The sequence below is a fragment of the Gobius niger genome, assembly GCF_951799975.1.
Source record: "Gobius niger genome assembly, chromosome: 14".
NCBI lineage: Eukaryota > Metazoa > Chordata > Actinopteri > Gobiiformes > Gobiidae > Gobius > Gobius niger.
This window is the reverse complement of record NC_136865.1, coordinates 8,365,676-8,390,886: the sequence shown is the minus strand read 5'-3', so window position 1 is coordinate 8,390,886 and position 25,211 is coordinate 8,365,676. Positions and strand designations below refer to the sequence as shown.

The window sequence follows — 25,211 nt, the reverse complement described above, 5'->3', positions numbered from 1 at the left end:
ATGTTCGACCAAGGTTTAACTATTGCACACTTCATTATTTTTATTTCAAAATCTTGTAAAAACCAGATACAATAAACCCATAGCCTACAAGGATAACTGGCTATGTAAGGTAAGTGTAATGTGTGTTTTGGCTGTAAACAAACAAACGTTCCAATAGACACTGACGTATGCTATCAATAAGACTCTGAAGTAGCTATTGTCACACTGAAGTGGTTGATGCATTAGTAGATAGTGCCGTGTTTTTGCTCATCTTTTGAGTCTCGGCACAACAAACGTTAATTAAATCTGTTTCAAAAGTGTTTCGCGGGCTCACTGCAATTGCAACATATTTTCAAATGAATATGTGAATCAGTTCAGTGGTTTTGCCTGGGGGACTGTGAGTGATGTTCCACCGGCGCAGTGTTGTGCCACTGCCCACTGACCGTTCAGTTACCAACTCTGGAGAAGTGAGAAGGGATTCGATTAATCACAAAAAGTTGACCATCTGTGGCTTACATTTTTTCCTTGAACAGCAACCACTCATCACGTGTCTTAAAAAAAAGACAACCGGAATCTAAAGGTCGTCTCCCAGGAAATGTTTTTTTTTTTTTTTTTCATTCAAAAGTGATATTCACAATCACAATAAAACCGCCAAGCCAACACAGTATGAATGAAACGGAGCAGAGGAGAAGAACAAGTCTTATAATATATATAATATCATATAATATATAAATGTTTAAGAAGATTGCTATTTTGACTATTTTCCGTATTCTGTCTCTTTGGAGTAATTAAAGTGTTTGAATCTTTGATGCGAGCAATCATGTTTCATCATAATCTAAGGGGGCGACCCGGGCTATAGTGAGCGGTAGATCGTCTCATAATCGGAAGGTGGGGGGTTGGAATCCAGATGCACACTGTCGCTGTGTCCTTGGGCAAGACACTTAACCCGTACATTGGTGTGTGAGCGGTTCCTTGCTGTGAAGCGTTTTGCGTGTCGTACCGCCTTTGCTCTGCCCGATCCCGTCAGACCTTTGAAGCTAAGCAGGGAAGGGCCTGGTCGGTACTTGGATGGGAGACCGTTTGGTAACACCAGGAAGCCTAGCGAATGTAGTGAGTGAGTGGTTGTCGTGGTGTGAGGGGCCGATGGCGCAGACTGGTTGCCTCACTTCCATCAGTCAGGGCAGCTTTGGCTACAATAGTAGCTTACCACAATCGAGTATGGAATAATGAATAATGAAATGTAAAGCGTCTTTGAGTGGCCAGAAAAACAATTCTTCTTCTTCTTCTTCTTCTTCTTCTTCTTCTTCTTCTTCTTCTTCTTCTTCTTCTTCTTCTTCTTCTTCTTCTTCTTCTTCTTCTTATTATTATTATTATTATTATTATTATTATTATTATTATTGTCGGTGGAAAAGCTGTGTTTAAGTCGAGACCATTTACCAGAGCTGGAGGACCGGTTTTGGCCCTTGGACCTGACGTTGCCCACCACCAGGCTAACATAAAGCAACGCCTGCCTTGATTTGTTATAAATCTGTGTTTACATTTCATGGCCAGCTCTTGCTCTCCCTGCACATCCCTCTCCTCTCCTCACCTGACCCGCTCTCCCCCCGGTCTGGCTCCCGGTAAGTGCGTGCTTTTATTTTGTACCCGCTGACCGGAAGCCGCGCTCGCGCTCACTGCGGCGGCGTTGACACTGTGTGCGTCCAGTCGGCGGAGGGAGGCACACACACGGGGCTGCACACACACAAAGAAAGGTACCGAACCGTCCATATACAAATATCTCCTCTCTCTTCTGCGTTAGCGCCGGTGTGTCGCGTGCGCTCGGGAGGGCTCGTGCTCGCGTTTCCGTGTTTCGCGTCAGGGGAGCGCGGAGAGAGCAGCCCGTGTCCATCCTGTGGCGGCGGCGGCGGCGGCGGGTGCCTGCTCTCAGAGGAGCTGCGTGTCGACGGATACAGCTCCTAAAAAACGACACGGAAGGCTTTCATTCCCCCTCGCTTCGCCCTCGCACCCCCCTCGCCCTTTGGTGCATCGCGGCGCGAGCGGTCGGACAGCTCCGCGCAGGCACTTGTTTTGGCCCAAAGTTTCCTCCTCCTCCGCCGGCGGGGGGGAGACTGTTGAGGTGTCGTTCGGGCTTTCCCCTGACTGCGACATCGCCCCCCTCGTCCATCTATTTCTGCTTTTTTCCCTTCGACCTTTTCCGCCGCGACTCAAAAGTGCGAGCCCGTTGTCTGGTCGCCCCGGTTACCCCGGTCCAGACGGAGGCCTCGGCTGGAGTCGAACTATTTCGCCCAATGATTTCCTTTGTCGCGGGCGAGGAAAGCTAAAAATACCGGCCCGACTGCAAACATTAGCCGAGGTCACAATTGCGTTATGAAAGAGCAGGCTGCGCGCGGTCGGCTAAAGTTCCTCAAATATCAACACGAGGGCCTTTTAAAGCTGGTGGAACTAGTTAACCCGTTTCAACTAGCCCGGGCATGCTAACCACTGAACCCACGGGAGGTTCAGGACAGGAGCGTGGACACAGGCGATAACGCGACCCCGGCGACGTGCTCGAAGCTGATATGTGTGTTTAGACAATGACAACAACGCGCCGATTGTGTTTGCGTGAAAAATGGCAATTTGTCACGTCCCCACAACGTCTGCAACTTTGTTACCCTGTGGGGCGTTTGAAAAGTACTGTAAGATATTGGTAGATAATAGAGATGCATAACTCGTACACTAAGGCGAAATAGAGAGAAGTTCTTTATTTGTAGACACGCTTTTGGGTTGTTTAAAGCTGCCTTCACGTGCTCTCGTGATGACGGTGAATACCACGTGCCGGGTAGAAAATTGCACATGAACGCCGCCTCATCTCGTATCTTCCACCGGGAAATTGGGAGATAATTTTGATGCCTGTCAACACCACAGAGAGCAGCGATAACGCGATTTTAGGTCTTTTAGCTGATTGTTTTGAAGCCGACACTGTGCATTTAGCCATTTAGCCTCTCAAATTTAATATCGTCTCTTTTCCACACTTATTGTATGTGTTTTTTTTGTTTTTGTTTTTTTGATCAAAGCAGATACAAAGAAACATTAGTTCAGCAGTTTGTAGACGACTTTCTCACCTGAATTTGTTTGTGTGTGTGTGTGTTTTTTTTAAGTTAACTTTACTACGACACAAAAGAGCACTTGAACACAAAGCACTCGTGATTTCCACTTCCAAACTGGAAAGGATCATCTTTACCAGAGCACATGAAGGCAGCATCGCTCAAGCACGCTGGTTCTCAAACTGTGGCCGGCTGGTACTCGGGGTCATCTGCAATTTTATTATAAAATTGTATTAATTTTCATTCGAGATTCATTGTTTTACATTAAATCTCGAATTTGGCCTTTTCTGGTTTAGACACGGACATGGTTATTTAGAGACAATGTATATTTTGGCCATGTTCGTCCTGATTCGATCCTGGTGGAGGTGAAATATTTTATTATTGGTGTTTGTTGGGGAAAATGTGAACCATTATTCTAGTAAGCTGGTTTATATAGTCATCCTGCTTACAAAAGATCATTATTGCTGACGAAGGCTCTCAAGGTGAGAGGCGAAACGTTCTCAACACTAAAACAACCCAGTACAGATGACAGGTTGAGAAGTTTTATTCATGATGGAAAACTCTCATAATCGACATGTTTTGCGTTACAGAATCACAAACTGAACACAATTTCTTGCCGAACCCAAAGTTTGTCTTTGCTGAGCGACACTCTCTCCCAAAAAAGCATGAACGCCTTGTCTTCTCCGCAGGCTCGGTATGTCGGATGAAGATTCGCGTGCCAGCTCCAGCTCTTCCTCCTCGTCATCGTCAGCGCAGCAGCAACAGCAGGACGCCGGTACCCCCAAGAAACGAGAGAGCAAAGGCAGCATGAGCAAGACCTCCAAACTCCTCTCCACCAGCGCCAAAAGGTCCAAATAAATGTGATGCTTGTGTGTGCGTGGTCAGGGAGTGGGTAGAGAACATTAGCGAGGAGGAGGAGGAGGAGGAGGAGGAGGAGGAGGAGGAGGAGGAGGAGGAGGAGGAAATACACACATGACCATTGAATGATTCGTGGTTGGGGTGGGCTCATTCATAAATCTCACGAGACGAGGCGATATCGGGTCACAGGGATTAGGAGACCATTTTTTTTTTATATAGATTTGGAAAAGTTATAGATGTCTTTGTCCCTATATGTGCATGTATCAAGTATTTTAAATAAGTCTATCGCTCTTCATTCAGGGTTTAGTATCATTTAAACCTCTTAACCCCCACCTTAACCGAATCGAGAAACTTCATGAAAAAGTGTCACAACAGAGACTAAAACGAGACGTAGCTGAGGATGAAAATGCAGCAAAAAAAGGAAGACGAAGCAAAACGGGAGACGAATGTGAGAAAATAGCGCCAAAATGCGAGGATAAAGTGATGGCAATGTGGTGACAACTCGAGGAAAAATCTTTTGGAGAAGCCACAAAAACACAACGAAACTCGCGACAAAAAGGTGACAAGAACGCAGCAAAAACGAGGAAAAAGTAACAACGCAAGGAAAAATCTTAGATAAGTTTTGTAGGTCTTAGTTTCAGCTCGTGTTAAAGCAGTACTAAGTAGCGTGTTTACCTTAATAAATCCTTTCCGTAGTCCCTGTGGGGGTAATACAAGTGTTTATGGGACGATTGGAGGGTCTTTCATCTCCCCCTGGTGTCTCTGGCCAGAAAACCATGTTTGCAACTTGACTGCCACCGGTCCGGAGAAATCAATACACACTAATGGAATCACGAAGAAGGAGCTAACATGCTAACGGGCAAAGCTAACTGCGGGCTAGCGTCACTTTAAACAGTATTTACAGCCAAGTTTGAGTGAAAAAAAATATTTCCATTGTATAATTGGATGTACAATATTCCTCTCTCCCTTCGCCTTTCCTGTCAGCTTAGTATTTACTCTCCAAGACAATTAATAAGTTAAAAAATCGTAACTTGCTACGACACCTGCAGTTGCACTTATGGCCTCTAAGGGCAAGAGTTACTTAGTACTGCTTTAAACTGGCCTATAGGCTGTAAGCTCCAGTTGAGAAGCTTTTAGATTTAGGTAAGACGGTTAAAAGTATTTAAAAGTATTATTATTTCATTGCTCAAATACTTTTGCTGCCTGATTTAATCAGAAATATAAGAAAATACAAAACTTTTTTTTTACTCAGTTTTTCAGTTTTTCAGATTTGCTTTTGAATATTGAATAGTTTCCTGTCATTTCTTTGTTCGATGCAATATTTGCAATATAGTAGATGACTAGTTAAAAGCATTGGACTTGCTGCCACCTGTATAAACCCTGTAATACGACGCACATACAACACGGTAATAACATTTTAGCGATCTTTCTCCGCCAACTATCGAGCAGATTATACGTTAATGACATAAATTAAGTTACATTTGTTCAAAGAGTGTAAGACGCTCTTTCTCTTCTACGCCAAAGTGTAACCAAGTCATTTAGGAAACCCCGATATGACGAGAAGCACATTGAGATTCTTTCACGCTTTATTACCACAACTAAACACCTCAAACATCTAGAATATTCTTTTCTACTACTCTAAACATCATTCCTTTTCTTTGACAGAATTCAGAAGGAACTGGCCGACATTACGTTGGATCCCCCACCAAACTGCAGGTGAGTGCTGGACACGTGAGATTCCGAGGCTTGGATATAAACATGTTCGTATTTACGCGGAAGCTTTACATGCCGAGTCGCAAATGATCATTTTGTTATTTTGTCTCCGCTGTCCCGGGTTGATAAGGGTTGTCATGTGGGCTTTGTGATGCAGTAGCTCTGGCGGTGGACGTCATTTGTTTCCCTGTTGCTGCATTGTACTAACGGATACAAAGCTGTCAACGCACAACCTCATCCCTCACTGGGTTTTCAGCGTAGTCACAGTGTAGTCTGTTCCCCACGGCGGCCGCTTTACTCACTCATCCCCGCGCTGCATTTTATTGGCGATCGGCTGATAATGCACTTCAAACACTCCTCTGCTGGTGTCAAGGAGTCGTGACAAGCCTCAGTGTAGACGTGAGCCAACAAATGATAAAAGATAAATGATTACACGCTTTGTTTTAAAGTTAGCTGTTTTTTTTTTTGGCTTAGATAAGAAAACCTTGGATGATAAAGTCTCATCTTTCTCCTCCTTGCACATATCACTTTTAGTCATCCCTCTGACTTTTAACCGTTTACGTCATCTCAACTGCTGCTCGAAAGACTTGTTATTCGCGGTCACTAATAACACAGATCACACTCATCTGTCACAACCTTTTAACGCCTGCCGAGCACACGCCCATGTGCCCGTTTTGCAATAAGTCTACCTGGCCTGGACTGTTGGATCAGATCTCTGCTTTGGCGGCGTGACGCTCGCTGAGTAAGGCCTTAAACATTAGCTGTAGGGCGCCGCTCTGATTCAACACGCCCGAAAGACTTGAGCAAAGTCAACTCGTCAATTTGTGCGGAGGAGCCGCGCGCTACCGGCCGACCCCCCGCGGCGGACGGGATTAACCGCTCGCATGGAGAGCGTTTGAGGGCTCCGGCGGCTCGCGAGGGGGGAGATCAGAAGAGGATATAGAACGCTCAACATGTAATGAAGGATGAAAAAAAAAGAAAGAAGTTGGATTAACACTGTCGCGACATGCTTTGTAATAACAATAAGGGAAAGTTAAAATGAGTAATTACAGTTTCATTGTGTCCTCATTGGCAGCTCGAAACCCTGGTAGAAGAAGATGAGGTTAGGAAGGGCGTCTGGCAAAACGCTCTTCAAAATCTTAGGGGAGTTTTGAGAAGAGAATATGTAGAGAAAACTTGGGGGGGAAAAATAGGTAATACATTTGTGCGTATTTCACCTTTTAGTGACCCGGTGGCTGTATGGCACCGTTACTTTCCATCACGGCAGCCAACGCTCCAGGATCCATTTTTTCGAGGTTTCTGTTGGGTTGTATGTATGGAATGTGTGCGTAAGAGATTGTTCCATAACCTTCCAGAAACCTTAAATTCATCCTGAAGCAGCATGGAGGCCTCTAGAAAGTCAAATATGTACAAATATCAAGGTTTTTAGTTTTTTTCTTGCAAAGAAAGTGCCATAATGTACTTTTTAAAGGTGCATTATGCAGCTTTTTATGTGGAGAAAAAGTAGATATTTGTGCGCATTTGACCTTGTAGTGTAACGGCAGCTGTATGAGTGGTCAGCATGGCGCCTTTACTTTCCATCACCGTGGTCTCCAGGACGCTCCAGGATCAATTGTTTGGTAGGTTTTCACTGCGGACGGAGCCTCTCCCCAGAAAACCTACAAAACAATCTGTAGAGACCACCGTGATTGAAAAATAAAGGCGCCATGCTGACCACTCAGCTGCTGGGTCACTACAAGGTTAAATACGCACAAATATCAACTTCCTTTTTTTGCAAAGAAAGTTGCATACTGCACCTTTAAGCTAGTGGGAAACAATAAGATCCCTTTTATTACATCTTGGCCTTTACTCATAAAACATGAACAGCTTCATTGGACTCTTTGTAATCAACCCAATCAGGGCTCAAATTGCCTTCGTAACACATTATTTCTAGGTAATAATGTGTCAGTTTTTGTTTTTAGTTTTATTTAAAGCGGCTTCACTCCTCTCTGTGCCGGTGGAAGATGAGTCCAGGCTTTTGCTCAGAAGTTTGAATGGAAAATGACTTTCACCTATTTCTGTGGATGTTATAGCTTTAAGGAACTGTTAACATCTGTTTGTTGATGGGGCGCAGATGTATTATACGTTTTTGCTACTTTTATTCATGAAAATTCTTCTTGATATTACAGTTATGCTGCTTTTTCTTTCAACTTACGATTATTTAAATGGTGATTGGATTTACCATCATTTCAACTCGAGACGGTGCACATTTTAAACAAAACTCGTAGTATCTGTTGCATTTCAGAACATGTTTTCTTTTGTTGGCATGTTTTAAAGGATATGTATTTAGAATATTCTACCGCCGCCCCAGACTTGCCCGTAATTGCACCATTCAGATTGAGATTTTGATTTGATTGTGACTGCAAAAAGCATAACACGACCTTTTAAAACCTCTCTTTCGACCGTTAGCTGTAAATCGCATTAGCCGTCTGTGGTGAAGGTCTGGTTCTAAAAGCGTGTAAATATTGAATAAGGCCGAGCGCCGCGCCTTTTGTCCCGCTGTTCTCAAAGTGCACTGGGAAATGTTTCAATGAACGCTTTCCCTGCTTTTTACAGTCGCCTTACATATTGAAAATCCCACAAATGGCCGCTCTCATTGTAAATCTCCGCGTTTATTGCTGCAGCCATGGCCTGCGCTGGCCCATCATTATGTAGTACTAAAGTGACCGAGACCCAGGCAACCTATAAAGGGGTTTCGAAAATAGGAAAAGAGACGGCATTGTTATTTTAAATAGACGTGACTCAAACTCCAGGGATTATTGGTCCGTTTGATGTGTTTAATCTTTGATACATTAAGCCAAGGTCCTAACTTGTTCTTTTAGCACGCAATTTAGAAAGAACACATTTTATGTATTTTGTAAAATTATGCCTTAGAAACGGGCCTGTCATGATACCAAATTTGAAGTTCGATGTATTGAGGCAGGAAAGTAAAGATAAACGATATTATTGACTCTAACGATACTAGATACTGTCAACTCTCAGGCAGAAAAATGACAATAAACCTTTGTTCTCAAAGTGCATCATCATATCCTTAAACACCACACAAGCTGCAATAAACAGGAAATATAATGTAACTGTAGTTTTACAATAAAAGAATGGGGGGAAATGCTAATAAATGCACAGACGATAAATATCGAGCCCAAAAATGTATTGTCTTTCTATTATATTAACGATAAGTTGATATATTTATTATCGTGACAGCCCTAGTAAGAAATAAATAGTAACAATGATATGCATACAGGTGCTAGAGCAGGTGAAGACTTTGACTGGGGCGCCTCCTGCTGGCAGCTGTAGGAATATCTTATTATAAAAAAAACTTCTGTTTCGATTTACGGTGTGGTTTACAGCGTCGGCGTGATAGACACACTTTGAGGGCAGAACGCCTCAGAAGTGATTTATAATATATTGGATTATGGGCTTCAAAAACGTGTACGACCGTTTTGGCGCAACAGTATTCAGGAAGTACAGAACGAAGCGCTGACACCGTAGAAGAAGAAACAGCTAAATGAAGCAGGATTATCAAAAGGATTACTCAAACGCGTGAATGTTGTGGAATAGCACTGCACACATAGCAAGTGGACAGTAGTTACAGCTACCACTTTTTTGTTTTGTGGATTCAGGTCATGTTTTGGCTTTGCAGCGTTGGCAAACACCGCGCCGTGATTAGAACGCTCATAGTTTTTAGCCAAGAGTCATTGATGCAACAGCCAGAGGGAGGCAGGGCCCAATTCAAACACTGATTGTAAGTAACATTTGTAATAGTATTTATATCATTCATGTGACACTGTGAGTCAATATCCTTTATCTTTAAATGTGGCTTCTGCAACTACACACTTAAACGGCCGACCTTTTGCTTGTTGCTTGTTCTTATGAATAAATTCACTTATTCTAAATCCATTCTTCTGACTTCAAACTCTGGATTATGCAACGATTCCTTTTATCTGGCTTTATTGCTCATAATGAACGCTGCCTCTTTCTTTCACACACACTTGTTGGCACTCTGCTGTCAACTGCTTCTGACTGCATTGAATTTTTCCCTTTTATATTTCGCTCTTTTTCACATGCGAAGGCTTAGATCTTCTCAATAAATACGCCGTTTATAATTTATTGCCTTCTTCCTGGGCGAAAGCGCCGGCTAACAGCGATGCAACGGCTCGAGAAAGTACTTCAGACATCCTCAAAGAAAGTGCAGTAGAGTTAACATTTAACATTTGCCACTGTCGCTACACCAGCGTGTCCTTGAATATGATCTATATCAGGCAGCTTTTCCTCTCGCGATGTGGAGGCTGCCGTTGTCAACAGCTGGTTTGCGTCGAGAAAAGGACCCGTCCCCTGGGAGGAAGTGGCTGCCCCCAAAAGAAAACAATACAAGACGTTTTCATGGACGTTCTGTATTGTCAAAAGGCATTCTAGGCTCATGTCCAGGTGTAAATTATTCATTCGGGAAGCGTGCAATTCACTGCTGAAGAAAAGAAGTAGATGAGAGTGAAGTAGCAATCGATATCGGCTCAATATCGCATCAGCGGTGACCTCAGGAAGCCTTGCAGAAATCCAAACAGTGAAATGATTCAATGATCAATGAAACAAGGCAAGCGTACGGACTGCCGCCTTTTTCCTTTAACCTTCACAATAAAAGCATGTTGTTAGTTAGACCTCATTCTAAACAGGGCCCACACCACTCTGTGTACAGTAAACACCATGTGACTGGAATACAACCATGTGATGGAATACAATGTGGATGTTATTTTGATTGCACAACCACACCAGGACCAGCTCCTTTGTTAAGTCTGACCGTGACATTACATTAGTTGTAGGTGTTTGGACATATTCTACTAAAAGACCCTATAGCTGATTTAGTTTGTGAAAGAGAAAGCCATCCTAACACACTTGTGGCATCCCAATTCTTCACAGAGGTTATTTATAGGCACGTTTCACGACATGCAGGATCACTTTCACAGAAATGCGGAGAAAAGAACAACAAATAGACTGAAACCTCACGCTAACCCTGTGTTGTCAGTTTGTACCGTAAACATGAAAATATGAATACTCCATATCTGTTCAGCCGACGGTCTGAAGCATGACATTAAGTACAATGCTACTAAGAGTGTGGAAATGATTTGTAAAGCCGAGGAAGATGAGAGCATGACATTTCCTAATGTGTGTCTGTCAGAGGATGTTCTGCTTTGTACCAAGTACCTCGGGCACATTATCACTGAGGACATGTCAGATGATGAGGACATTTACAGACAATGCAGAGTGTTGTATGCCCAGGCCAATGCTCCGGCTCGGAGGTTTGGCTGTTGTACAGAGAGCGTAAAGCCGACTTTGTGTATGCTGCGTTCCCTTGTACACGGTTCACCTCTGGAGTCATAAGAGCCATGAGAGTATGCGCAGGTTTCCTATAATGATGCTTTGCGTGTTCTTCGGAAAAAGCCAAGATGGTCAAGTGCCACAGAAGTGTTTGTCAATGCCAGAGTTAGAGTATAACTAGCTTATGGCCAATTGACACAGTCCCGGTAATTGAAAGCCACTCGGTAGGGCTGTCACAATAATTACTATATCAACTTATCGTTCAATAAATAACAGATAAACGATATATTTTTACGCTCGATATTTATCGTCTATACATTTAATAGCATTTCCCCCAATTTTTTCTTTGTAAAACTTTGATTTCTAGCTGATGCAAATTAAGCTACATTTAATTTCATGTTTATTTCAGCTTGTGTGGTAGTTTAGGATATGAAGTTTGAACTTTTAGAACAAAGGTTTACTGTCATTTTTACACCTGAGTTGACAGTATCGAGTATCAATAATATCGTTTATCGCGATACTTTCCTGCCTCATTATATCGAACTTCAAATTTGTTATCGTGACAGGCCTACCACTCGGATAAAACACAGCCTAGCATCTTCCAAAGACCTGCCCTTCACCATCATCTACAATAAAACTATTACAACAACGCGGCTACAACACATGGAAACACGAAGGAAAAATCTTAGGTCATTTTTCTAGGTCTTCACTTTGAAATGAGGCATTACGCTGCAAGCTTCCGTCAAGAAGCTTTCACATTTGGTTAAAGCTTAACTGGAGAAAATGTGCTCGGTTAAGGTGGGGGTTTAGAGGTTAAAAATAACTTTTCCTGATGCTTTAAACTTTCTAACACTCTGTACGGCCGCTCCAAATGAACGCCGTCGCACAGACCAGCCCCCGTCCTGCGCTCGGCTGCAGCTCGTGCGCTCGCTCCAAAGGTCAAAGGCTTTACCCAAATGAAACCTCTCAAATGTCACCACCGCTCACACACTCCGCAGGAACACGCTACGGGCAAAGAAGGGGAATGCATCTGTTTCCCCCTGTAACATATGTATTAAAGAGCTTAACAGAGCTGCCGTGCCAGCGACTGTCGGGCCAAAGAAACCCCCGTGCGATCCGCTGGAAACGATACAATATCTCTTTGCGGCGCTGAGGTCTGCCGCGCCGACCACAACCAGGCAAATAGTGGCGGCGCGCGGCTAATGGAAAACACATGCAAATGCAACATTTGGGGAGAACGTACAGGCTTTAAAGGGCTCGCGGTCTTCATTTTGAAAGAGATGTTTCCCCACATTACCTACGCCGTCCATTACCATTGCCTTCAGTAAATTAATATTTGATTTGAACTTATTGACCTGGCATGTTCCTTTATAAACAGTCTGGTGCTGCGAGTTACGCCGCTCGAATCAAGATGTATTTGCTTTGACTATTGGAGGATTTCTTGTCTGCAGAGCCAAAATAAACACGGTTTGATATCAGATGTTTTGGTTCAGGTACTCGCCGACGCCGATGGATGTAAAGTCTTTGGTATTAGTATCAAAACAATACCAATACAATACCATTTTCTAATCACTCTCCAATCCTCTTAACCCTTAACTGAGCACATTTTGTCCAGTTCAGCTTTACCCAAATCTGAAAGCTTCTCGATTGGAGAGCTTATAGTCTACAGCCTTGTTTTTGTCGTGTTTTCATCACATTTTTGACGCTCTTTTTGCTGTCCTGTTTCTTTTGTCACTTTTTCCATCGCTTTTTTTGCCACTTTTCCATTGCGGTTCTTTTTGTCTCGTTTTTGTCGCTTTTTTGTTGCCTTCCTTTAATCATTAGAGTGGAAGCAGCAGATTTGCTTTGGGTGTTCTGCATAATGAGCCTCATGCTGTGGGGCTCTGCATCTTTTGTAGAAAATGCTTTCATTTGCCGTCTGATTATCGCTCCATATTTCCCGCATTGAAACGCCTGCGCTCTCAAGCATTGATTACAGCCGTCGGTCATTCATTCAGTTTGTTTACTCGCGCAGACACATTAAGGGGTCAATAGTTGTGAGGTCAGAGGTCAGACTAATAACCCCAGTTGTCAATTTTCATTTGGTCATCGGCGCGGCATTAGCGCTCAGCTGCCGCTCAAAGGCTCGCGGACAAACGGCCATTAGAATTAACAACGGAAATATTAAAAAGCGCTTTATCAGGGTTTGAACGGGTCACATTTAATGCTGTTTGATGCCATTTTGTTTTGCCTTTGTGGTTTTTTTAATACCACAAGTGACATATAATTCGTAAACAGTCAATCAAGCAGGGGAATGAGGGGAAATATTGATATTAAAAACTAAACTGGACACAACGGGAAACATTTCAGCAAAAGATTGTAACATTTCAGTCAAAAATACAGAATAATTGTTGTGTTTTTGACAAGTACATTGAGTAAAGACAGTTCAATGTCATTTAGCAGTATTTGAAACCTAGAGGAGGTGACCCATTCAAGCTGGAGAGTGATTTGCATATTCTGGGCGTGACCGCTGACAGTCTGTCATGATTGATAACATAAGCTGTAATAACATTATCTTGGCTGTGATAAGGTTGTAGTAAAATAGCAAATAGCTAAAGGTGGTTGTCAGTCTAAAGATTAGATAAGAGAGTATTTTGCTGTTGCGTAACCGGTAATGTTTACAATTATCATTTTGCTAGGGCATGTTTAGACACGTGGTTTACACAAATTATGCCAAAAAAAAACACCTTAATATGTTGTAAACCAGTATTTAAACAAGATACTCAAAAAGGCAGTGACTCTGCAGCTTGTCACAACTGAAAACGCTGACACAGATGAGGTGTTTTACAAGTGTCTTAATGATCTTTATGAGAAGGCAAGGCAAGTTTATTTGTAGAGCACAATTCATACACAAGGCAATTCAAAGTGCTTCACAGTTGAAAACAAATAGAATCAATAAAAACATCAACATAAAATTAATCAATTACAGTAAAAGGCGAGAGTGCAGATAAAATACTTTCAGTCATATGCATTGGTAAAAAGAACTGTTTTCAGGCTGGATTTGAACATTGTCAGAGTTGAGGCCTGTCTCACATCCTCGTGAAGACTGTTCCAGATTTTAGCTTCATGAAACTGAAACGCAGCCTCACCGTGTTTTTATTGACTCTGGGAACCACCAGGAGGCCCCTCCCTGAAGTTCTCAGGGCCCGAGATGGTTCATACGGCTCTAACATGTCAGAGATGTACTTTGGAGCTAAACCATGAAAAGACTTGTACACGAGCAGAGCTGTTTTAAAGTCTATTCTCTGAGTGACAGGAAGCCAGTGCAGAGACCGGAGCACTGGACTAATATGGTCATATTTCCTGGTTCTTGTCAGGACCCTAGCAGCAGCGTTCTGGATGTACTGTAGCTGTCTGACAGCTCGTTTAGAGAGGCCAGTGAGCAGCCGTTACAGTCGTCTAACCTGCTGGAGACAAATGCATGGATAAGTCTCTCTAAGTCTGGTTTTGACACTATTATGGTTATTACACTATATAGAAGGTAAGAAAGAACCTCCTTTAATTTTGTCTTGCATAAATAAAAACTATGGCGACTATATGGTGTCAGTGCTGCCTGGTATTGGGTGAAAAAAATCTAACATGGTCATTCCATGTCAAATAATCTCTTCATTAGAGAGTGTATGAAGTTTGGAGTTGGTGTCGGTTGTAGTTTGGAAAAGTATTATTTTTGTGTGTGTGTGTGGGTCGACCTCATGTTTGCAAAATTTGTCCGGCTCGAACTTCTTGATGACTTTCTCAGAGTGAATGAGATTTTTCATCGTTTGTTTTACACATTGTGCCGTATTGAAAGTGTTATAATTCAGTGGTTCTCAATCAGGGGGTCACAGGATCATTCTTTATCCCTTAATGGTGAAAAAAAAACATCACTTCATTGAACTGTAGTATCACAAACTCAAGTAGGAGCTCTTTGTTATTGACAGGGCATTAAACCGGTTGTCATATTATTCCATTTTCACCTGAGCCTCCACACACACACACACGCACACACACACACACACACACACACACACACACACACACACACACACCAGCCGCTCCATCGTGACTCACAGTTTACTTCATACGTCGGGACAGTGATCGATCGCGTTTACGGGGTGTTTACATTCCCGCCCTTTTTAAATACATTTGTCCCGTGTCGTCCTCCAGCGCGGGCCCCAAAGGCGACAACATCTACGAGTGGAGGTCGACCATCCTGGGCCCCCCTGGCTCGGTGTACGAGGGGGGAGTGTTCTTCCTGGACATCGCCTTCACTCCAGACTACCCCTTCAAGCCCCCCAAGGTGAAACTCTCTTTAAATTAGAGCACTCTCTCTCTCTCTGTCGTCCTCACAGGAGCCACTAGAGGGAGCACTTGCCCCGCACAATGACTCTATGGTCTCTCTCTGGGATATGCAAAAGAAATATTAGTTCAAATAAGTACTATTTACTCATTTTCAGACCCCTTATGATTATTTTTTACTTTGTTATACTGCAGTTAATGGTTAGAATGTGGCAAAAGTTGAGTTTTAGTTTCATTTTAATCTTGTTTTTGGCACAATGGGAGGACAAAACAAATGACTTTTCAGTTTTTGTTTTGTTGTTTCCAAATGCTAGTCATGTGCATCCTGTGATCACGTGACGCCCACAGTCGACCGGCCGCAGAACACCGCGTTACTGTTAAGAGTCTCACGTTTACAAAGTGCTGCTTTTCAGTCACGACAGATTTGCGTCCAGCACATTTTTTATTTTACGACCTGGCCCTGTTTTCACCACTGTAGCTTTGTTGATATTTCTGTCCTTCAAAGGAGTGTGACGACAGCCACGATGTGCTGCTTCGGATAAGGTTTGGTTTATGTGGTTTAGGTATAAATCCAACAATGCAGCTTTTTGTCTCGGTTTGCAGACTTGTTTTTATTTCTGGTGAACTGTGAGACTTGCAGAAGAATGAAACCCTAAATGTGGCATAAACCGAATTCTATCTATGTGTCACGGCTGACAGGGCACAGCTCGCCTGGTAAAGCCACAGCACATACTCTGCAAAAAGTATTGAACTAAATCAGTATAAACATCTCAATTTGAGCATAATAATCCAAATTTTAGTTGTTTTTGACTAGTTAAGAAGTTCTTGGGCATTTGTCCTAGATTATTTCACTTGTTCTGAGATGTTTCTGACTCGTTTCGATACATTTCGTCCTTATTTCAGGTCATTTTCTTTGCCAATGGGGTAAGAAAATTGGTCTTATCTCATTGGCAGTTTTACTTTCTTATTTCAAGCGAGATTTACCCAAGAACTGGTCTGAAATGTCCTCAAACAAGCAAAGTAAACCTGGTCCGATCAGGAAAAGTGTCTAAATGAGTGAAAACCGCTCAAAACAAGATACATTTCCTCAATTCAAGTCATTTAAGCCAATGCTTAGGTGGAACTTGTGTCATGGGTTCGTTTCTGGAAATATATCGGCAGCTACGACATGATTTCCTCACTGTAATTGTATAGAAACATTTCAAAACATTAACATGAGACACTGTGTAATTTATTATAGAAGTTTTCAGTTTTAGATGAAAATAATTATGTTTAAATCTAGCATTTTTGTTGACGCATCGGATACAAAGATTTCCTCCGAGGAGATTTTGCATATCCTGATTAGCGTTTTTGATTTAGCTAAATAAATCAGGCTTAAAACAAAAAAAACAATGGAGGAAGCCATGCTTAAACAATCAAAAATTTGAGGGAAAAAAATACATTGTATTGATTGTTTTCTTTGTATCATTTGTGGTGTTTTGTGTCTCCAGGTGACGTTCCGCACCAGGATCTACCACTGCAACATCAACAGTCAGGGGGTGATCTGTCTGGACATCCTGAAGGACAACTGGAGTCCAGCCCTCACCATCTCCAAGGTCCTGCTCTCCATCTGCTCCCTGCTCACCGACTGCAACCCTGGTGAGAGAGCGAGTTCTGTGGGGAAAGAAAGTTTGATTTTGGTGTCCTTCAGTAACTTATTTACGCACTGTGTCCAAATCAAACGGCTGAACCTGAGCACACGCGGTTGTTCTTCGGTCACAGCAATGTGGCGGATGGGCATCTGGCATTTAAAAGAAAAACAAGCGCCGAAACACAATGCTACTGGTTCCCAACCCCTGAGAAACAAAGCAAATACCAAATGATTTATGGAAGAAGAAGAAGCCTTTCTCGTGATATGACAGTGTTAGTGATGCTGAAACTGATGGACTGAGCTGCCAAACCTTCCCTGACACGTTGGTTATGGTGACACGGGTCCTTGTGTTTATAACACAAAGGAATCATTTCATAACCCAGTGTGCAGCTTGTTTTGGGGGAGAACATTAGACTGTGGGTTGTCATCATCGTGTCCTCGAATAATGGGAATGAGATGTAGTGAGTGCATTACAGCGCGAAACACAGTCTGTTTTCCCAGAGCACTTGAATACTTCAAATACTCTCGAGGGACATGCTGTTCTGTGAACAGACCAGAGCAGGTCAGCGGAGTTCTCTGAAAAATGTCAGGCCGGCTTCTCATTTGCATAGTATAAACAGATGAGTCGAAAGGAGGCAGGACTTTCTCTGCAGGTCAGTGATGAAGCACTAATGCACACTCTCAGGTAAAATATACTGTTTCGAGCTAACAATATGCTGCATATGTTAATGAAACTCAAAGTACTCAAATAGCAATGGCGCAGCAGTTAGTTGTTCGTTATAATTAGCAGTTAGTGCCTGCATATATATCTGGGTGCCACTTAAAAACATGTGCAACAGGGTTTTCTGCGGTGCCAGGATGAAAGGGAGCGGTTTAATGACTAATGGATGGAGGAAAACAGATAGAAATTAGCCACAGACAAATAAGCAAATGTATGAATGTTTCTGGGCATTTAAAGTTTGCTCTTGTTTGGGTGTTGCTTAAGCGGGATTGTAATCCATGGTATCAAATGCTTTCCACATGTCTAACCCAAGTGTCCCGTGTTCCACAGCTGACCCTCTGGTTGGAAGCATCGCCACACAGTACACCACAAACAGACCCGAACACGACAGGATAGCCAAACAGTGGACCAAGCGCTACGCCACATAATCTCACCAGGGGGGCGGATCAGCGGAATGACTGGCTCGGGGCTGTTTCGGGGGAGGGAGGGAGGGGGGGCTGGGGGGTCTTAGTGAGAGTGTACGGAGGTGGGGGGGTGGGATTTTTATGCTACACAACTGAAGTCTTAACTCCCTTGATGTATTTTTAAGTTATCTCTCGCCCTACTGCAATCAGGCTACTACTTTGTCCTTTTTTTTGTGTTTTTTTTTGTACTTTTAGCTTGTGCTTAAAGATGGACAGTCAAGCGCTAGGTAAAATGTGTCCGCATGATTTCCCAGTCCCATTGAAATCAGTGTGCGCTCCCCCCTCTCAAAAAGTGTTTCACACATGTAGACAGGTAGATCGGAATGGTTGTGATTTGTGTTCTGTATTGATAAAAAGCTGTTCAGTTCATCCCAAATAAAACATGACCAACCTGACTGTGTTTCTTTGTTCTGTAGAGCTAACGCAGCTTTGAGTCGCTAGATCAAGAGCTACATATTGAACACGAATGCATTACTATCATTAACCTCTTAACTCCCACCTGAACCGATCCCATTTTCTCCAGTCAATCAAAAAGCTTCTTGGGACAAAAGCGCCGAAATAGCCACAAATAATGAGAAGAAAACAAGGATGTAAAATGTGACAAAAATTCAACAAAAAAATGACAAAAATTCAACAAAAGAGTGACAAAAATTCAACAAAAAAATGACAAAAATTCAACAAAAATGTGACAAAAATTCAACAAAAAAATGACAAAAATTCAACAAAAATGTGACAAAAATTCAACAAAAAACTCAACCAAAAAGTGACAAAAATGGAAAAGAAAGAAAGAAAAAACATACAAAAGGTGACACAACACAGCAACAACGTGCGGAAAAAGATCAGTTTTGTGGGTCTTAGCTTTCAAATGAGGTGTTACACAGGCCTATAGCCAAAGAGGACAGAATGCATTTGGTTTAGGCGGGTGGTATGAGGTTAAAAAAAAAAGGATGGTCCTTCGAGCCGGATGTCAAGAACCAATGAACCAGGCCTCACGCAAGAAAATCACATCTAGATGACTAAATGTTTAGAAAAGTTACACTTTATTCAGTGCTTGTACAATTAAGGACAATTAGAAGAAGCATACATGTTAAGACTATTGCATTGCAGTCGACACCAAGGTTTTTCTACAAACTTCCATTCAGAAGTCATGGAATGTGGCTCATTAAAGTGACAAAAATAAGTTAGGGAATAAATATTTCATCTTAACACTGACATTTCTAACATAGCTTATACTAGCAGCCCCTAAGACCATACACGTGTTGAAAATTGAACTGTACCATGAGCAGTATTGCTGTCAAGTTAAAGGTAGGGTATGTAGGATTTCCAACTCCATCCTACCGTGTCCCCAGATGGGAGATAAACATGTGATACATATGTCTATAAAGTGTTCAAGCTAAATATATGACAGAGCGACCCCGCCTGCATTTATTTCAAAGTGCCATTTTTACACATACCCTGCCTTTAAGTATGAGATGATGGGCCAAACATTAGTGGTTCTAAAGTCCTAACAAAGGACAAAATCAGCGCTGTGTACAAACCTATATGACAATAGAAAAAAAATGTTGGCGAATTGATTAAAGCCACAACAACAAAACAAGATTATTGGAATAAGAAGCTAAACTTGGCAAAGAGTTTTGATTGTTTCAAAGCTTTGGTTGAGAAACATCGAAGGCCGTTTGAGTGATTTACAAACCATATCCACATCGGCATATTGACTTTAGTGTCAAAGCATTCACAGTCCGAAAACGCTGCTGGAAATCACGCCGTGTTTTGAGTTCAACAGCAGCTATTCATGCAGTGTAATGTTTTAGATTGATTGGTGACGTCAAATCTGTGAATCACTTGCCGTGGATTATGAAGGTGAAAAATACAGTGAGTTCAATCTGGAATTCTGGACACCAACTAGACATAAAATTGGGCACAAACGTAATCCACAAAAACTCTTTTGGGATTGGCAACTGTATAGTATGCTTGGATTAATACAATTCTAAATAAAAAGTAAAAAAAAAAAAAAATCCACCATTGCAGCCACTTACCTAATAGCTAGCTAACGACATTTCCAGTTATTCTTATTGCACCATGTAATTTGACACCGACACAGTTTTAAACCTACCACCCCAAACGAAACGCTCACTATCCTAATCTCTCACAATCTAGACGTGTGTGTTCACATGTCATTGGCGGAGGTGCCTTTGCTTTTACGTCCGGGCAGTGGGAAGGCGGACTTGCTTTGCGGCTGGGTGAGGCGGCTGGTGAGCTGGGTGAAGGGTTCGATGAGAGAGTTGCGCTCGGACACGCTGACCTCCCAGAGCTTCACCTTCTCGCCCCGAGCCCACTGCTGAGCCACCTCTGAGTCCACCTGCCGACGCTCCCGTAGGTCTGTCTTATTGCCCAGCACGATCACCGCCACCTGGAAAACAGACAGGTGGCAATATTAAAGTATCGCTTGAATTTAAACTGAAGGCTGCGTTCCAGATGACTTCTAAGACATCAGATTCCTAATGTGTAATGGAAAATGGCATCACCTCTTTTTTGTCCCTGGACTTGTCGATCTCTTTCTTCAGGAGGTCCACCTTCTTAAAGGATTCCAGGTTGTCCACGCTGTAGACCAGCACAAAGCCGTCTGCCACAGAGTAGTAGTGCTTCGGTAAGTCCTGTCCATCATGGAGTCCTTTGGTGTCATAGAGCCTCAGCTGCTCCTTCACTCCTCGGTCTGTCTCCACCGATGCCACATACACGTCCTCCAGCGTCTCAGTCCACTCCGAACCTGAAAGGGTATGCATTTACTACATTTCATGGTTTCCTCAGTGTCATCTACAATAATGACACGGTAAACATATCACACACACAAAGGCAGATGAAAATGACATTAACAATAACGCATTGTGGTATTGAGCTTCGCTGGTTCACTCACCTACAATGTGATTGCCATAGAGCAGTTGCTCCAGGATTGCAGTTTTTCCTACTGCTGCTTGTCCACACACCACGACCTTACAGCCTTTTCCCATTTTAGATCTGCAAAGAGGATTCAACTTTGATAACACAGATCGTCATATGATAGATTCTATGAAACGCATATTGAAGAAGTAAATCACCAGTCGGTCGTTAACAACAATAGTTTGTTTACACTGCTTAGGGTTAGCTTGTTTTGCCATATGAGCAAATTGTTTACATTGCTTTATTTAAAGACACTTTAAGACTAAAACGTTAGACCAAAGATAAGATATTACCTTAATTTTCCAAGAAATAAGCACAATCTCAAGTCTTGAAGCGTGTGATTATCATTTGGGCATCCATTCTTTTCCGCTACCTTTTGACAGGACTTTCGTTTCGCTGCGCATGCGCTGTGTGTACTTTTCTTTCCTTTCACACATTTGCTTTGACAGTCGTCAGCGCTGCGTAGAAATTAATTAAATATCGTGTGTTTTAAAATAAAAACGTTTATAAGACAGTTTTTTAATAATTTTGCGGCTTATTTTTCAACTAAACTACATTTCCCATGAGCGCCCACACAGGAAACCGTCCTGACGTTTTCATAAGGCATGCTGGGTAAATACGCTCTCTCTTTCCGGCTGGTACGCCATCATGTAAGCGACATTTTCAATGCTTCGACCCAAATAATATCCATTAAAATCGTTCATCTAAAGAAATCATCTGCTATTTTCATTCAGGGTCTTTAATAGTGGTTCCCTTACAATGTCTGCGTTGTGATTATTTATTGGATTAAATCGTTTAAGGCGCCAGATTTCCCCGTTTCTTGAACGCTCGGGGCTACGGTACCGGTGGCTGCTTACTGCAGCTTTCGGAGTAGAAAACGTGAAATGTATGGGTTTTATTCACGTACAAATAATCTGCGGAACTGCGTGTTGTAATTCATGCTGTTGTCAGTTATTAATATCTTGCAATTATCTCTAGGCATAGTAATGTGTGAGCTTTAGTGTCAAAGCTAGCATGCTAACTGTTGTTGCGCTTATGATAGACATGTTGGGTTTTTATTCCTGAACTACGTGTTACTATGAATATATACACGCCAGAGAGATAATGTACATTACGACACATGCCGAAATCTATTTGATTTGCGTTGATGTAACCGCTCACCCTTCATTCACACTATAAGCACGAGTCAGTGCAGAAACTGCATGTGGATAGTTTTGTGTGATGGTCCCTATTGGGACCATTTCTCCCCCCCCAAACAGAGCATAAATCATTTAAATTTAGACAATTTCTGTGGCCCAAATTGACATCTTTTATTTTCATCTAAATATTTATAACTGATCTCTCTTTCCAGATAAGTCAACATGGGAGCGTATAAGTATATGCAGGAGCTATGGCGCAAAAAGCAGTCCGATGTGATGCGCTTTCTGCTCCGCGTGCGCTGCTGGCAGTACCGTCAGCTGTCCAACCTCCACCGTGCTCCTAGACCCACCAGACCCGACAAGGCGCGGAGACTGGGCTACAAGGCCAAGCAGGGTAAGTTCATTGGGAATTTTTGTTGTAGTAGAATCCCTGAGGCAACACGCAGCCAGCTCCTGATGTGAAGGAGCAGCGGCTCTACTCAGAGTTCCTCACCCTCTCTCCTTGAAGAATCTCATGTCGGCTCCCTGTATCTGCAAGCTTGTCCTTTTGGTCAGATCTCAGAAATGAAGATGTGTAAATAACTGCTCCTGGATTTGAACCAGAGTTTGACCTTTTATATTTGCCCATTCTCTGGTTTTGTTTTTTGTCGTGCTCTTTCGCTACTTTGAATGAAATGCTAATGGCTCCCTCTCTGCTTCCTTAGGTTACGTAATCTACCGTATCCGTGTGCGCCGTGGAGGCCGCAAACGCCCCGTGCCCAAGGGTGCTACCTACGGCAAGCCTGTGCACCATGGCGTCAACCAGATCAAGTTTGCCCGCAGTTTGCAGTCCGTCGCTGAGGTAGGGCGTTTGTTTTTATTTGGCTTATGAGGTTTGGCAGTCAAGTTCAAGCCAAATTATTTGAAATCAAGGTTTTAAATGGTGTGAACAGATGGGCATTAGTGATGAATTGATAAATGGTAACCTAAATTAGAGCTGCAAGCATTTTCTTTGAGCTTTGACAGAATGCACTGAAGGCCTCAGTCTCACCACAGACCTTGGCTTTCATGGCTAGAGCTCTCCTGAAGTGCAGCACCACCTCCGCGTAGCATGGGGAATGCTCTGTTTTGGTGCAAAAAAAAACGTAGAATTGAGGAGAAAGGTGTGCTGAACAGGGGTAAAAGATAGACACAGGTGTGTTCTGTCTGTGCAGATTGATGTGAGCTGATAATTGCCCCGTGGCCACGGTTTAGGTTAAAACTAAGGAATTACTCCCATGAATATTCTATTTGCCTATTGCATTTCAAACACCCCAGAGCCTTTGTGCATTTCTAAACATTTCCAGTCTCATTTGGATTAAAGCTACTCTTGAAATATGTTAAAGTGATGTTCTTGATGGGAGCTGGTTTTAGATAAGCTGATTGGTCAATGCTGAATGTGATCATGTGTTTATAAAAATATGAATGTAACAGTTGAGTTATTGAAGTTATATGACTGTAGATGGGTGTGGATGGAATGTCACTTTGATCACAGACTGATGTTGACTGTTTTCCTTCAGGAGCGTGCTGGTCGTCACTGCGGTGCCCTGCGTGTGCTCAACTCGTACTGGGTGGGTGAGGACTCCACGTACAAGTTCTTTGAAGTGATCCTGATCGACCCCTTCCACAAGGCCGTCAGACGCAACCCAGACACCCAATGGATCACAAAGGCCGTGCACAAGCACAGGGAGATGCGTGGCTTGACCTCGGCAGGAAAGAAGAGCCGTGGCCTGGGCAAGGGCCACAAGTTCCACATCACCATCGGAGGTTCTCGCCGCGCCGCCTGGAAGAGACGCAACACCCTGCAGCTGCACCGTTATCGCTAAGACCATATGTGAATATTTACTACAAAATAAAGGCCTTTTTATGGGGACACAGCAGAGTATGTGTGGTTACTGTGGCACAAAATGTGACAATTCTGGCAGGTAGGGGTCAGTGTTTACACATGGTAAAGATTCAGACTCCACTACTAGGAAAAAAAGAGGCTTGTCTAAGGTTCATTGGTGCTTAGTAACCTGAAAGCAGAAGGTTGCTTCCTGCAGTATTTACTTTAATAATTGGTTTATGGCAGTTAATCTACGCCACATTACAAACCTGATTTGTCGTAGAGGACCGTACCAACAATGACAAACTTAATTCTGCACAGTATTCTCCCATTTCAAAACGCACCAACTTATTTCTGAAACTGTCCTGATGGTAATTGTAAATATTGTGAAAGAAGAAAAAAATAAAGGGCCCGCCATTTTTCCCACCTCTGGTCTATGGGAATAAGTTGTCGACTCCTGCCTGTAGGGGATGCTATGCTTGGCCTTAAAAATGTGCAACTGGTTCAACTTGCCAAAGCTGTAAATAGGTCAGAGACGCAAGTGCTTTAAATCCTATGAAGTTTTTAGGATTTTAAGAATGTGTAGCATAAACCAAAGGACAAAAGTGTTTTGGGGAAAACGGCTCAACAAAAACAAATTTAGGACAAATAAAATTGGTTGACACCTAGTCACAGTTACAATGGTGTGAACCAGAAGAATGGTGCCGATGTGAGGTGAACAAAGGTGCCATCTTGCTCAACCTGAAAGCATAAAGGCGGCTGCAAGTTTTTTGTTTTTTTTTCCATAATAGATTATGGGGACAACTTTTAGGCCCCTATCTAAGAGGACATTAAATAATAGCCTTCCTGTAGCATTATTGCTATATGCAGTTTATGTTGTAGATGTGCTTTAGACACTTGCTAAGAATGACTTTTCCTTTGCATCTAGAATTCCTACATTTTTCTTAAACTACAATGGTTTCTTGATCGCTTACCATGTCTGGACCACTGAATACTGGATCTACTTCTCACATGCATTTCTGTAATTCAACTTAAACTGTGAAACTAATATATGATTGACTCAATACGTGCAAAGTGAGATATGCATAGCCTTTATTTTTTTATTTTGATTATTATGGATCAGCCTGTAAAAAACCCAAATTAAAATCTTATCTCATAAAATGAGAAGATTTTGAAAC

General features: G+C 42.5%; 3 protein-coding genes across 3 annotated transcripts; 2 read left to right on the top strand and 1 right to left on the bottom strand.

Annotated features, from left to right (window-relative positions):
- The first annotated feature begins 1,651 nt into the window (after nucleotides 1-1,651).
- LOC306974172 (ubiquitin-conjugating enzyme E2 E1) lies at nucleotides 1,652-18,395 on the top strand. The gene is made up of 6 exons (XM_079571343.1): nucleotides 1,652-1,730; nucleotides 3,752-3,910; nucleotides 5,586-5,636; nucleotides 15,168-15,300; nucleotides 16,790-16,937; nucleotides 17,981-18,395. Exons 2-6 carry the CDS (start codon nucleotides 3,759-3,761, stop codon nucleotides 18,076-18,078), a joined length of 582 nt encoding a protein of 193 aa, XP_079427469.1. The 5' UTR covers nucleotides 1,652-1,730; nucleotides 3,752-3,758; the 3' UTR covers nucleotides 18,079-18,395.
- A 1,676-nt stretch (nucleotides 18,396-20,071) lies between these two features.
- On the bottom strand, nucleotides 20,072-21,404 carry nkiras1 (NFKB inhibitor interacting Ras-like 1). Its single transcript, XM_079571502.1, has 4 exons — nucleotides 21,345-21,404; nucleotides 21,029-21,129; nucleotides 20,640-20,881; nucleotides 20,072-20,524 (listed from the first exon to the last, which is right to left on the bottom strand). The coding sequence occupies exons 2-4, from the start codon at nucleotides 21,120-21,122 to the stop codon at nucleotides 20,282-20,284; spliced, it is 579 nt and encodes a 192-aa protein (XP_079427628.1). The 5' UTR covers nucleotides 21,123-21,129; nucleotides 21,345-21,404; the 3' UTR covers nucleotides 20,072-20,281.
- Nucleotides 21,405-21,567: 163 nt separating this feature from the next.
- On the top strand, nucleotides 21,568-24,081 carry rpl15 (ribosomal protein L15). The gene is made up of 4 exons (XM_079571420.1): nucleotides 21,568-21,701; nucleotides 22,403-22,584; nucleotides 22,895-23,031; nucleotides 23,729-24,081. The coding sequence occupies exons 2-4, from the start codon at nucleotides 22,413-22,415 to the stop codon at nucleotides 24,032-24,034; spliced, it is 615 nt and encodes a 204-aa protein (XP_079427546.1). The 5' UTR covers nucleotides 21,568-21,701; nucleotides 22,403-22,412; the 3' UTR covers nucleotides 24,035-24,081.
- Nucleotides 24,082-25,211: the final 1,130 nt, after the last annotated feature.

Excerpts from the sequence above, each read along its gene's own strand:
- LOC306974172 (XM_079571343.1), top strand. The coding sequence starts at position 3,759 with ATGTCGGATGAAGATTCGCGTGCCAGCTCCAGCTCTTCCTCCTCGTCA. Across the intron at positions 5,637-15,167 it reads GATCCCCCACCAAACTGCAG|CGCGGGCCCCAAAGGCGACA; the intron begins GTGAGTGCTGGA and ends GTCGTCCTCCAG. Across the intron at positions 15,301-16,789 it reads ACCCCTTCAAGCCCCCCAAG|GTGACGTTCCGCACCAGGAT; the intron begins GTGAAACTCTCT and ends TTGTGTCTCCAG.
- nkiras1 (XM_079571502.1), bottom strand. The coding sequence starts at position 21,122 with ATGGGAAAAGGCTGTAAGGTCGTGGTGTGTGGACAAGCAGCAGTAGGA. Across the intron at positions 20,882-21,028 it reads CTATGGCAATCACATTGTAG|GTTCGGAGTGGACTGAGACG; the intron begins GTGAGTGAACCA and ends ATACCCTTTCAG. Across the intron at positions 20,525-20,639 it reads AGTCCAGGGACAAAAAAGAG|GTGGCGGTGATCGTGCTGGG; the intron begins GTGATGCCATTT and ends TCTGTTTTCCAG.
- rpl15 (XM_079571420.1), top strand. The coding sequence starts at position 22,413 with ATGGGAGCGTATAAGTATATGCAGGAGCTATGGCGCAAAAAGCAGTCC. Across the intron at positions 22,585-22,894 it reads GGGCTACAAGGCCAAGCAGG|GTTACGTAATCTACCGTATC; the intron begins GTAAGTTCATTG and ends CTGCTTCCTTAG. Across the intron at positions 23,032-23,728 it reads GTTTGCAGTCCGTCGCTGAG|GAGCGTGCTGGTCGTCACTG; the intron begins GTAGGGCGTTTG and ends GTTTTCCTTCAG.